The 12894-nt window shown below is 40.2% G+C and overlaps 1 protein-coding gene across 20 annotated transcripts in view; it reads left to right on the forward strand.

Moving 5' to 3' along the window:
• Nucleotides 1–12894, forward strand: part of NRCAM (neuronal cell adhesion molecule) — a 214452-nt gene that overhangs the window by 145892 nt on the left and 55666 nt on the right. For 15 of the 20 annotated variants that reach the window (XR_008308695.1, XM_053256564.1, XM_053256562.1 and 12 more), the window contains 7 exons: nucleotides 1993–2117; nucleotides 4153–4182; nucleotides 8548–8649; nucleotides 9681–9878; nucleotides 9980–10050; nucleotides 12166–12391; nucleotides 12603–12718. Coding sequence is in view for 19 of the 20 variants with exons in the window: in XM_053256564.1 (XP_053112539.1) it covers nucleotides 1993–2117; nucleotides 4153–4182; nucleotides 8548–8649; nucleotides 9681–9878; nucleotides 9980–10050; nucleotides 12166–12391; nucleotides 12603–12718 (868 nt within the window). In the remaining variant the exon portion in view is untranslated. The remainder of the gene's footprint in view (nucleotides 1–1992; nucleotides 2118–4152; nucleotides 4183–8547; nucleotides 8650–9680; nucleotides 9879–9979; nucleotides 10051–12165; nucleotides 12392–12602; nucleotides 12719–12894) is intronic. The other 5 variants (XM_053256575.1, XM_053256577.1, XM_053256576.1 and 2 more) reach the window with 1 other exon arrangement.

The following is a 12894-nucleotide window of genomic DNA, read 5'->3' on the forward strand; positions in this document are numbered from 1 at the left end:
TGGGGCAGAGCGGTGCTTCTCTGGGGCCTGGAGGCGGGCGATAAGTGCCCTGATGGCCCCCAGCTCAAGATCGCCTTCATCATCCAATGACGATTCTATCGGGATGTGTGGCCTCCTAATAGACCGCATGGGCTTGCCGCCCTTCTTAGCTGGGGCCTTCTTAGGGCCCATGACAGCCGTGAAAGATGTACGCCCACTCAACCCAGAAGGGGGGGTAGGCCGACACCACCCGCCGATGGCTCTGGGAGCCCCTTTACCTCACCAAGGCTCTGGCGCTGCTGCTAGAGAACTTAATCTGCCATATACCCGTGCCAACCTCCACCGCGGATCCCTACCCCGCCCACGCTCCAAACCTCGGGCCGGGCAGCCGGCCTGTTGAGTCCTGCTGTTCCGGAGCTGGTCTGCTGCCGGGCCTGAAGAGTTGGCCTGCTACCAGCCCTGAAAGCCCCCGAAGGCTGAGAGCTGCAACGCGAGGAAGGTGGGGGGGCTTCACCCACAGCAGCAGGGCTTAAGAGCCCTCCACTGTCCTGCCGCAGAGGGAGACAGCGAGGGCTGGGCCCGGAAGCCCCCTCCGACCGCCGCTGCCCAAAGAGGCCCGCCCGACTTGAAGCCGGCTGAGAAGCGGGCCTACAAGCCTTGTGGCTTAGTAGCCCTTCACCCCCTGCGGTGTGGCTTAAGAGCCCTTTGCAGCCATGGCTGCTTCCCTCGGCAGCGGGGCTTAAAAGCCCTTCGTCGCAGCCAAAAGCTGCAGGGGGGGCGAAGTCTGGGCTTAAAGCCCGCCCCGGCTGCGGGGGCCCGGCCGGGCCCAGCTCCAAATGCTGTCACGTCCGTGGCGCTGCAGAAGGCAGCCCGTCCCCAAATACCGCCATGTCAGCAGCGCTGCAGAGGTCAGCCGCGCCCGCGGCGGGCCACCCTTTGTCCTCGGCAGGGGCTTGAGAGCCCTCCGCCGCCACTAACAGCCCCCGGAGCAGCCGCACCGAGTAGGCCACGTCCGCAGCAATGGAGTAGGGGGCCGCCCCAAATCCTCGGCGGTAGGGCTTAAGAACCCTCCTCCGCCGCTACAGCCCCCGGTGCAGCCGCTCCTATTAGGCCCTGCCACGTGCTCGTGACCGGCCTAGGAGTTCACCGGCAGACTTTCTCTCTCTTGCGCGTCTGAGAGAGGACTGAGCCGGCACAGGCGCGCTGCCGGCTCCCTCATCCAGGCCCCGCCCAGGAGGCACGTCAGAGCCAATGGGAGCTGGCTCCTGGTGCCACGTGTCCCTCCCAGGTGGAGGCTGGGGGCAAACGAGCCGAGCCGCCTAGAAGGGCGGCGATCGGCTGGTTTCTGTCTTGACATACAACTTTGCATCAATTTGCAATACACAAATGCACAAATACACTTGCAATGGATTTAATGGACTTAATATGCAATTGCAATCTAAAGTAATATTTACATGTTTATCAATATGCTTTATTTTTGTTGCAGAAATTCTGTTGCTTTTTTTTTTTTGCAACAGTTGAGATCACTTATATAATAAGAACATCAAACAAGTAGGAAAGAGGCCCTGCAAAAACTCAGATAAGAATGCATTGTCCTCAAAACATTATACAAATCTCTTTTAAAAAAAAAAGTTCAGGAAAATATAAATAAATATTTTATAAAGGTGCCAGAAGTTGGTAACTACATAATTAATTTATTAAAAGTGATGCTTCTATGACTAAAGTAGCTAACTGTTGAAGCTACATAGTAATAACTGGTTAATTGAATCAGTATGGCCACTGTCTCTACAGAATTACTCTTTTGAGGAAAGTGCTATTCATTTTTTGTTACTGGGGTATGGATGTAGTCTAATGCATAAATTGCCTTCATATTTAGCAGCTAGACTAAATTATCTCAAAATTACTCCAAGCACTTGTATTTCAGTGCCACAGGGATTATCATGCCACTGCTTTTTGTTACTGTATTTGTAGTGTTCTGCAGCAATGTAGTGACAACATTTGTTGTAATTGCAGGTTTATTGTTGGTAAATACAACTTGACCATTATGAATGTAACTGATAAGGATGGTGGAACATATACTTGCATAGCTAATACTACTCTGGACAGCGTTTCTGCAAGTGCTGAGCTCACTGTTGTTGGTAAGATTTATCTTAACATACAGTTAGGGCAAAAACAAAACTGCTTCTTGCTGTGGAAATGTAAATGGTTTTAAGCTATTGTTACCTATCATAATAAAGCTGCTTGGGCCTCACTGATTGACATGAAACTCCAGACCAATTAATCACAAAAGATAGAAACATGCCATTTTTCACAGCCCAGACTACCAAACAAATGGAAAACCTCAGAAGAATTAATTAACTTTCCAGAAAATACAGGGAAACTCCCCCTTTGGAAATCATGGGAAATGATGCCTCATACAGCTACAAAACAACTAGAGTCACAGAGAGATGTGGCAGCTATCTGAGTGGTGAGCATGCTACTCGGCTGCAATGCTGACCACTCAAATGGCAGCCACACATGTGTGGAAGCCAGCAGAGCAGCGGGAGCAGGATTGCCTCTCTGGAGGATGCTGCATAGGCCTCCAAGGCTTCCTGCAGAATGTCGGGTGCAGTAACTCTATTCAGCAGACAGATGGAATGTGTACTTTTGTTAATGGGAACAACTTTATTTTGCAGTTTTACATCAGTTCTCCTTTTTGATTACTAGCAGTGTGCACGTTATTTTTGGTTTTCTGGGATGTCGGGTGCCAGCAGTAGCATTTGCTGTTTTAAAATGTATTTGCTCCCCACCCCGCTGGACTCCTTCACAGGAGGAATCCTTGCAAACTGCAAGCACATTTTACTAGTTTAGCAAAATTTTACTTGTTTTGAAAAACTTGGGATATAAGATAAATTAATTCACTTTATTTCCCCACACATTCAGGAATATTTCTTCCAAAAGTGATTTTCAAGTTGCTACTGAAATAGCATATTGGGCTCTGAGGCACATATTTTCACATACAGCCACAAGGCAGTAACTTTTGGAGTCTTTTAAGTCCTATTTTATTTATAGATTTACTTTTTAAAATTATTCCATACATCTATTTTGTTTGTACAGGTCATACATATGCACACATCATAGATGTTTTGACAGCTACAATGACATGTCTGAGTTGAGGAATCTGGAAATGGAAGAAGAATGTTGTTCTGCATGCCTCAGAAAGTGTAAAAACCAGCCATGCAGACAAATCTAACATATACATTGCTCAGGCCATTGTTTGAACTTGTGGGTTTTCTTTGCACTAAAGGGACCTAATCCACAGGGTGATCTGTCTGGCTGCAGACAGATAACTTTAACTGCATTGGGTATCTCTTCTTATAATGCTTGTTCTGTTGGATTTTAAAAAAATGTATGTTTAAATCTGTTAGGTAGTTTTCAAGTTGGTTGATTGCTTTCATTAGTTGGGTCTTTAAGGCTGTAGACTTTCTCTATTTTGCTTCAACCCATTATATAATGTTGGCAAATACTATTTTTAAAAAGGTATAAAGGGCGGCGGGAGAATTCGGTGCATAGCAAGAGATACTTACATGTGAATGTGCTGCTGTGTGGGTACAACTGGGTGCTGTATGAGAAAGGGAAACACCCATAATCAGTGGGGTAATATAGATCCACATGATTAGCAACCATTTACCAGGATATTGAAAGCTAAGTGGTTCCTATAGGCTACTGTAGCAGTTAAGATTGCATGAATTTGACAGAGAGAGGGAGAGAGAGAGAGCTCAGTTTACATGTATGTATGTGACATATTTATATAACACCCAAAACCTGCATCTCATGGGCAATGTAAGGAATGTTCTGTTATGGTTCAAAATAACCTTTTGGTAGTTTTGGTCTTTTGTTATAAATAAGCCTTTGGTTTCTGGGCTCTGTGATAATTTGTCAATGTTTTTCACAGATTATTTAGATAATAAATTGGAAATTGTTGATTTTATATGTCATTATTTTCTGCTGGAACCAATCTTTGCATGACTAGAAATGTACATGACCCTTGATCAGTGCATGAGTAGATAATTTCAACATAAAAATTAATTTTCTTTATAATATTCAATCATAATAATAACCTAACTGTACAGTTCTGTGTTTCTCTTACTACTAACACTAATTATATACCTTATATTAATATCCTTTTTTCAGCTCCTCCAACAGTTCCACCTGTTGTTTACGGTAAACTAATAAAAAGTCTTGTTTAAATCATTTACCAGTGTTCTTAAACTATCTACATACTTAAAATTGAAGACTTTTTTCATTGTTTCTGTTCCATAACATCTTACAAATTTGCTTTAAATCTGATAAGAATTTTGTGTTGTGTTACTGTTATATTTTTGAGCTAAATGCTTAAACTGTTTCATTATTATGGTGTAACACTGCCCACAAGATAAATATTCCTTATAGTTATGTAAACATTTTATTCAAAATTGTATAAATATGATTCATTTTTATCATTTACATTACTTTACAACACATTTTTTTCACAATATCTACAGATCTCTAAACAAGATAAAATTTCAATTACCATAGTGATAAGAAATGTTTATTTCTACACTATTTAATGGAAAATAGAAACATAAGTATGATTTTAAAAATAATAACAACCAAATATTTGGTTCACAGCTAAGCACTCAAGATATGTTTACCTTTAATGGGAATTAGACATAGTAAGTTCTTCTGGATGTGAACTTCTCATTATCATCTTTGACCATAAAGCTCTCCACACCTATATGTGTTTTTTAATGCAAGCATGAATAATTGACTTCCCCATAAAAAAAGAAAAGGAAGCTTTATATTAACAGATGTAACTTTGTTGTTGGAACCATTGGTTAATATCCTGACTAAATTTATTTGAGGAACATTGAAATTAAAAGGAGAAATTAGCAAGCCAAACCTTTTCTTTTAATTTCAATGGGACTATCTCAAGTACGTTTAGTCAGAATGTCAACCACTGATACAATTTTTTAAAATTTATTTTTATTTATTTCATTTATATACCGCCCATCCCAGAATGGTTCAGGACAATTAACAAAAACATTTTAAAATAATATAACATTACAAAAATGTAAAATAAGATAAAATTATCTGGATTATTTGGTGAAGCATCATATACAGATTTTAGAGGTATCACATGTATCATTCTGAAAAACAACGTATGGATCCCAGGAAACCTGTGACTCAGGAGTTATCTTTTCGTTTCATTATGGCATGAAATGGAACAGAATTTACATAGTTCATTCTATAAGTCTGTTCTGTAACTATTCAAAATAATCAAAGATGAAGAATAAAAGAAGATAAAAATCAGACAGAAGAATCAAAATCTTAAAACAGATTCTAAGATGTATGCCACTAAGAGTTGCTTCTTCTTGTAAGTTGCAAGTTGCCCTGCTTGTCAAGACTAATGTTCTGGAGCGGGCCAGAAAGCCAGCAGGCAAGTAGTTAATCAGTCAAGCAAGTATGGAAGTACAGAACGTCTGAGGTTAATCTCTACTGTGGAGGAGCGACAGTTCTTCAGAAGAAGAGAGCAGTCCTGGTGGCGCAGTGGTAAAACTGCCGCCCTGTAACCAGAAGGTTACAAGTTCGATCCTGACCAGGGGCTCAAGGTTGACTCAGCCTTCCATCCTTCCGAGGTCGGTAAAATGAGTACCCAGAATGTTGGGGGCAATATGCTAAATCATTGTAAACCGCTTAGAGAGCTCCGGCTATAAAGCGGTATATAAATGTAAGTGCTAGTGCTATTACTACTTGAGCAATAAGTTGCTTAGACTAAGGATCCAAGCCACAGTCACCAGCTCATTCAACCAAGTGTAACACTATAACCCCCTTGTGTCACCTTACCCCTGCTGAATTAGTAGCTGCAATACTACCATCTTGCCCAGCTACAGGAGTGGCACTGAAGCACACCTTGGCGCTTTCCAGATTAGACCCTGCAAAGGGGTCACGTCATATCTCAGAAGTGAGTTTCCACACTTCCTGTGCTGTGACACCGCAGTCCCTACATGGACAGCCGGGTGCCGTTCACATTTCCAGTGCCTTGTTTTGAATTTAATCACTGTGATATGGAGCTGGGACGTCATATATTCAGCATAAGGAAGTTGCTGTTTTTTCAAGTTGATCGTTTCCGCAAGACTGCTCCCCCTGCTACGATTTGCCTGAACAGAGGTATTTTGCTGCTTTTGAGAAGCTAGTCTGGAAAGCACCCAGGAAGCAAGAGAGCAGCTGCTTATTCTTCTTGCAAGGTACCATATTGGAACAGAGAGTAGACTGCTGGTCTAAGTGCCAGAATCCATGGTTCAAGACTCTAGTACCTTGCATTGTATATTAGTATTATTTTAGGAATAATTCTAAAGGAGATGCATGGACATCTCCATTAAGAATAGCAATAATTTGTCTTTGCCCTGCCGCAATATGTTGGAATTATGATTTGCTTTCAACTGATAATGGAGCACAGGCACTTTGAATTGTCAGTAAGTTCTTTTCCAAGAGATCTTTCAACTATATTTATTTAGTCATTATGAACTTTTGACTTGGGATTCAAATGAAGCTATAGTCTTCATTACATATTGCAATTATCTTTGTGTTTATGTGCTTTGATTATTCTCACAAGTTCTGTTCTTCTCAGCTCACCAAGAGTTAACTTTTAGGATCAGTAAATTGATGTTTCATAATTTTCAATTATGTTTGTTTGGCTTTCTAGCAGACTTTACAGAAATTTTAACTTATAGATATTTAAAAAATCATAATAAGCAATTATAAACGCAGTAAACAGCATAGACTAACACTGCTCTTGTGCACATTTCACTTGTGCAAATACTTCTACCAATTTCCTGCTCCCTCTGCTGCCACCAAGGCTTTATGTTCCTGAGGGCTTCTTAGCCTTCAGATCTCAGAGATATATTTTCAGGGGACACAGGGGTAGTAGAAGGAATGGAAAATCATTGCTTGGGCAAAACATTACAATGCAAATGCAGCATTAATCTGGATGCTGTCCAACATTAACATAAACATTTGTGGAAAATCACAATATACTGATGAAGTTAAGTATGCAAAATGCATAATTAGTTAGTTAGTTAACATATTTGTATACCACCCAAAACTTAAATCTCTGGGCAGTTTACAATAAAAAATACAAATAACCATTACAACAAATAAAAAGTTAAAATATCACAATAATTTAAAACAATGTTAAAATTATTAACATTATTGAAACAAACTATTGAAACAGTAACCTAATTAAACGCATGGCTGAACAAATGCATCTTGACTGCCTTTTAAAAAGTTGTTAGAGATGGGGAGGCTCTTTTTTCAACAGGGAGCAAATTCCACAGCCTTGGGGCTGCAACAGAGAAGGCCCATCCCTTACGAGCCAGTGGCAGCTTCAGATGAATCTTTCCTGATGATCTCAATGGGTGATGGAGCTCATGGCAAAGAAGACATTCTCTTAAATACCCAGGGCCTAAGCTGTTTAGGACTTTATAGGTTAAAACCAGCACCTTGTATTTTGTACGGAAATGTATCGGCAGCCAGTGTAGTCTTTCAAGACAGGAGTAATGTGGTCTCTCCAAGATGACCCAGAGACTAATCTGGCAGCCGAATTCTGTACCAATTTCAGTTTCTGGACACATACAAAGGCAGCCCCACATAGAGCGCATTGCACTAGTCAAGTCTGGAGGCATATCAAACAAAGCTGATAGAAAGCACTTCTGGCCATTGCCTCAACCTGGGACACCAGGGAGAGATTTGTATCCAGACTGAATACCTGTTCCTTCTGGGGAAATGTGACCCCATCCAGAGCAGGCATATCAAACCCATAACCATAGTCCCGACCCCACACAATAAGTACCTTCGTCCCATCTGGATTCAGACTCCGTTTGTTATCCCTCATCCAGCCTATCACCTCCTCCAGGCAGGCATTTAGGGGGAGGTTATGCCTTCTTCTGATGATGTTGACATCAGCAAAGGAAGAATGAATGCCTGTTAAAAATGTGTAAGGTATACCTGTCTACAATGAATAACTGACAATGAATGGAAGAAATGTTTTTTTAAAAAACAAATGAAGTGGATTGTTTACATCTAGGAATTTCAAAGTTAAAGAAAACAACCTTTACCCATAAGAAAACATGCCTGAATGTATGTTTAATAATCACTGTAATTCTGAAACAGTTACTTTGTAAATACATATGCCTTTTTATTTTCACTTTCTAATACAAGAAGACTTGCTTTCATATACAGTAGTTTACTACTCATAGCCATTAATCATAAACTGAAACTGCTGGTGAATCATAATTTCTTCTATTCCACTTTCGAATTAGAATTGTTAAACTGAAAGGAAGTTGGTTCTTAATACAAAAAGACAATCTGGCTCTTTTATCAATTTTAACTTTACATTGCTTCCCAGCAAAATCGGTAGTTCATCTTCATTGCAGTTGCATGCTTGTTTCTGCTAAATCATGTTTTGGATAATGAATGCATGTATATTTGGAATTGTTCTTGGAAAATAACAGTTTCTTTATATCTTTTCTGTGATTATGTGATTTACAGATCATCCTGATCCACCTTTTGATTTGGAACTGACAGATCATCTAGAGAGAAGTGTTCAGCTCACATGGATCCCAGGCAATGACAATAACAGCCCTATTACAAGTATGGTTTGTTATATTTCTTGAAATGCAGTTTCATTAAATAGAATTTAAAAGATAGAAAATATTTTATTTAATGGACTGTGGCACTTTCTATCCCAGAATCTAAATAATTGTGTCATTCAAATGTAGTCATTTTATTAGCAGTATAGATTCGTTCCAATTTTGTGTATAAAATAACAAGGCACATTTCCTTAAATGTTAAATTTACCATGAAATATGTTTCTCTAAAGCACCTTTCCATAGCCACTAAACTACATGGCAAAATAGTAATGTAATTAGCATAGAGACATAACCTAACATTTCCGTGAATGCAGTGGGAGTGATCCCTCCCTCATACTTGTCCAGCTTTCTGTGCCTCCAAAATATAGGTCTCTAATGGACCCCCAACACTTTCCCCTTCCCTCTTTCCATGTGTAGAAACTTTCCCCTCATGTAGCTCTTACACTGTATGCTGGGCATAGAATTTTAGAGCTGGAAGAAATGTTGGAGACCTTTAAGTCCAATCTCTTGCTCAGTGAAGGAATCTGCAGCCTGCTATAGAATTCCTGGCAAATGGCCATCCAACCTCTGCTTGAAATGGACATGAGCATCAGAACAGTTACTTCCTCAATCGTTACATACTTGTAATGTGTATAATGTTAAGTTTTGTCAGTGCACACCTTATTTATTTATTTATAATGTTTATATCCCACCCCTCCAGTACAATATTGCTCGGGTTGGCTCACAACAGTAAAATTAATATAAAATAAACAATCCTGTTCCTCTGTTACAGGAAATATTTTTGCATGTTTTTATCTTCCTCCATTCTACCTTTGAATCTCTTAATTCCATCTGTGGTAAGGTATAGCCTTTTCAGGATAATCTTGATCACACACCTTTTGTTTCAAATACAGAAAATCTTGGTTTATTCCGTTACCTTGACACAGCTAAATTGTAATCTGTTTCTTCCATTCTAAAATAATTCAGTTGGATTTGTTGTGTGGGACAAAGTCATGGTTTCTTAAGCAAAACTCTTTCACTTTTTATATACAGAATATGTCATTGAATATGAAGATGTCATGCGTGAACCAGGGGTATGGAACTACCAGACAGATGTCCCTGGGACCCAAAAAAATGTACAGTTAAAGCTGTCCCCATATGTTAACTATTCATTTCGTGTAATAGCGGTCAATGAGATTGGAAGGAGCCAACCAAGTGAAGCCTCTGACCAATACTTTACAAAACCTGCAAGTAAATAAAAACTATCACTGATATTAGCTTAGTCTATAGATAGTATTGAATTATTCAGGAGAGACAAAGAGCTTACTCAAATATAAATATTAAACTTCCAGAGCCAGATGAAAATCCTAGTGGCATTAAAGGGATTGGATCAGAACCAGATAATTTGGTGATCAAGTGGGAGGTAAGGAATACTTGTTTTAAGATGTTCAAACATATCCAAGGAAAATGTTAATGTAATGATCAGAATAAATCTGTTACCAATATAATTGGTGTTACTTTTTAGCCTACTTTCCAATAGGGTTATGAGATCACCCAGCAGTCCATGTGTTTGTGTCCTCCCCGCCATCAACTTTGCAATGCCTGGTCCAATATGAATCAAATCGGGTACAGTTGTAGGGACACATAGGGACACCTCTAGGATACATAATTTGTGATGATGTCATCTACCTTGATTGTGATGTCATCTACAGTCATGTGAATGTTTGAGGCGGCGCAAGTGGGCTCACTTGTGTACTGATTTGAACCAAATTAGGTACAGTTGTAGTGAGAGACACACAGGGACACCACCTCAGTGGCATAGTTTGTGATGATGTCATCTACCTGATTCAAGATGGCAGACACATAAACTTTTGAGGCGCAAGTGGGCTAACTTGTGAATTGCTTAACTGATTTGAACCAAATTTGCTACAGCTGTAGGGACACATAGGAACACCTCAACTACATAGTTTGTTATGGTGTCACCCACCCCAATTCAAGATGGTAGGCACATAAACTTTAGAGATGCAAATGGGCTAACTTGTGAACCGCCTAACCAATTTGAACCAAATTTGCTACAGCTGTAGGGATGCATAGGGATGCCCCAGTGGCAGAGTTTTTGATGATGTCATCCACCCTGATCCAAGATGGCAGATGTATGAACACTAACTTGAGGACTGTCTAACTGATTTGGACCAAATTAGATACAGTTGTAGTGAGTGACACGCAGGGACACCTCAATGATGTCGTTTGTAATGATGTCACCCACCCCCATCCGAGACGGAGGATGCAAGAACATTTGAGGTGCAAGAGATCTAACTTGTAGACCTCAGTTTGAAACCAATTTAGTCCAATTGTAGAGCTAGTGAAAGGAAAGTAGTCAGATATGTTCTTACTAGAACAACGTTCTATATATGTAGAAAGTGCCAATATGTTTTCACAAGAAGGTATACTTTTAGATGCACATAATCTTGTATAAGATATTCTTTAAGTATTCCAGAAAACTCACCCAGTTGTTCGTGGTGGCTAATTAGATAATGTTTTAATCAGATATCCCTGCTATGGTTCCTTGCTTGTTTCCAAAGACAGTTTGTAATATGTACTGAAGGTGATGAAGAGTGATTTAAATCTTTTCAAAGGCTACTGACATTGGCCATACAGAAATAGTAAATGTAATAAGACTCCAGGCTCTTTTGGTAAATACAAAGTGATAATAGGGTATTAAAGCTACCAGGGTATCTAATTTGCTCTGTGGTTGTTGCCAAAATGGACAGGGACAAAGCCCCTATGCATGTTAACAGGATTTCTTATACTGGACAAAATTACATACACTTACATATATCTAAAGATAATGTGAAAAATTGAAATGAGAATAAAAGTATTTTTGAATTATTTTTGAATCGGTATTTTATTACCAATGAATTGCAAGGCTTATCCGGAGCCTAGCATGCTTGGAAACATCTGGAAATGAAGGCTTGTTAAGTAATATTTCAAAGGCAATATCTGATTAATAGTGATGTGCACGGACCGGTCCAGAGGCCATTCTACAGGCCTCTGGACTGGTCCGGACATGGGAGGTTCAGGGTTCGGGCGGACTGGGCTGGAGGTTCCTTTAAGGGTGGGGGGAGGGTGTACTTACCCCTCCCGCCGCTTTTCCTCCTCTGGCGCATCTTTTTTAGTTAGCAATTGGGGCGGCAAGATACCTCCCTGCCGCCCCTTCCCCCGTTCGGCTGCAAAAGGCTTCAGGAAGCCTTTTGCGCAGGGCGGCAGGGAGGTATCTTGCCGCCCCAATTGCTAACTAAAAAAGGTTTACTGGAGAGGGAAAAGCGGCGGGAGGGGTAAGTACACCCTCCCTTAAAGGAACCCCCACCCCAGTGCCAGACCACAGCTCCGTGGTTCCATGCACATCACTACTGATTGAGTATATTTTGGATATCTTGTCAAGCCTTTGATTGGTATGGGACTTATTGTCCTTTCTATATTTGCTGTAAAATAAAATGGCTAATTGCAAATCAGTATTTTCATTCCTTTTTCCTTTTAGCCTTTGAAGCGTTTTCAGTCCAATGGTCCAGGGCTTCGGTACCAAGTCAGTTGGCGACAGAAGGATAGTGATGATGAATGGACATCTGTTACAGTGGCAAATATATCTACATATATTGTGTCTGGTACACCAACATTTGTTCCTTATGAGATAAAAGTGCAAGCATTAAATGACCTGGGACATGCACCAGAGCCTGCAACTGCAATTGGACATTCTGGAGAAGATTGTAAGTTTCTTAGGTTGGCCTGATTTTTTGGAAAGAAACTTTGCTGCAGGAATTATACATTTATATTAACATTCTGAAGCTTCAGCAGTAATAATGTTCTGGCTCAATATTACTTTTAATGACCAGACATCTAAATTTCTGAAGTTTCAACAACGACATAATTGCATATGGGTATGTCTAACTTGAAATTCGTTGCGTTTATCTTTTGCAGTACCAAAGGTTGCTCCAGCCAATTTGCAGGTGCAAGTTGTGAACAGCACATTAGCAAAAGTACGATGGGATCCAGTTCCACCAAAGTCTGTCCGAGGGCATCTTCAGGGCTACAGAGTAAGTTAATATAGAAGCTTCTTAAATAGCATTTACACAATAATACAAAATTTTATTCATCTGTTAGTTTGGGAAGGAACATTGGTTACAAGTTTTGGAGTATGATAATTTTTCTGTCTCTCTAAAATAGCTTGTTTTCATGAGCCTGTGAAATAACCTTTACATCAGCTTCCAAA

Source organism: Hemicordylus capensis, chromosome 5 (assembly GCF_027244095.1).
Source record: "Hemicordylus capensis ecotype Gifberg chromosome 5, rHemCap1.1.pri, whole genome shotgun sequence".
Taxonomy (NCBI): domain Eukaryota; kingdom Metazoa; phylum Chordata; class Lepidosauria; order Squamata; family Cordylidae; genus Hemicordylus; species Hemicordylus capensis.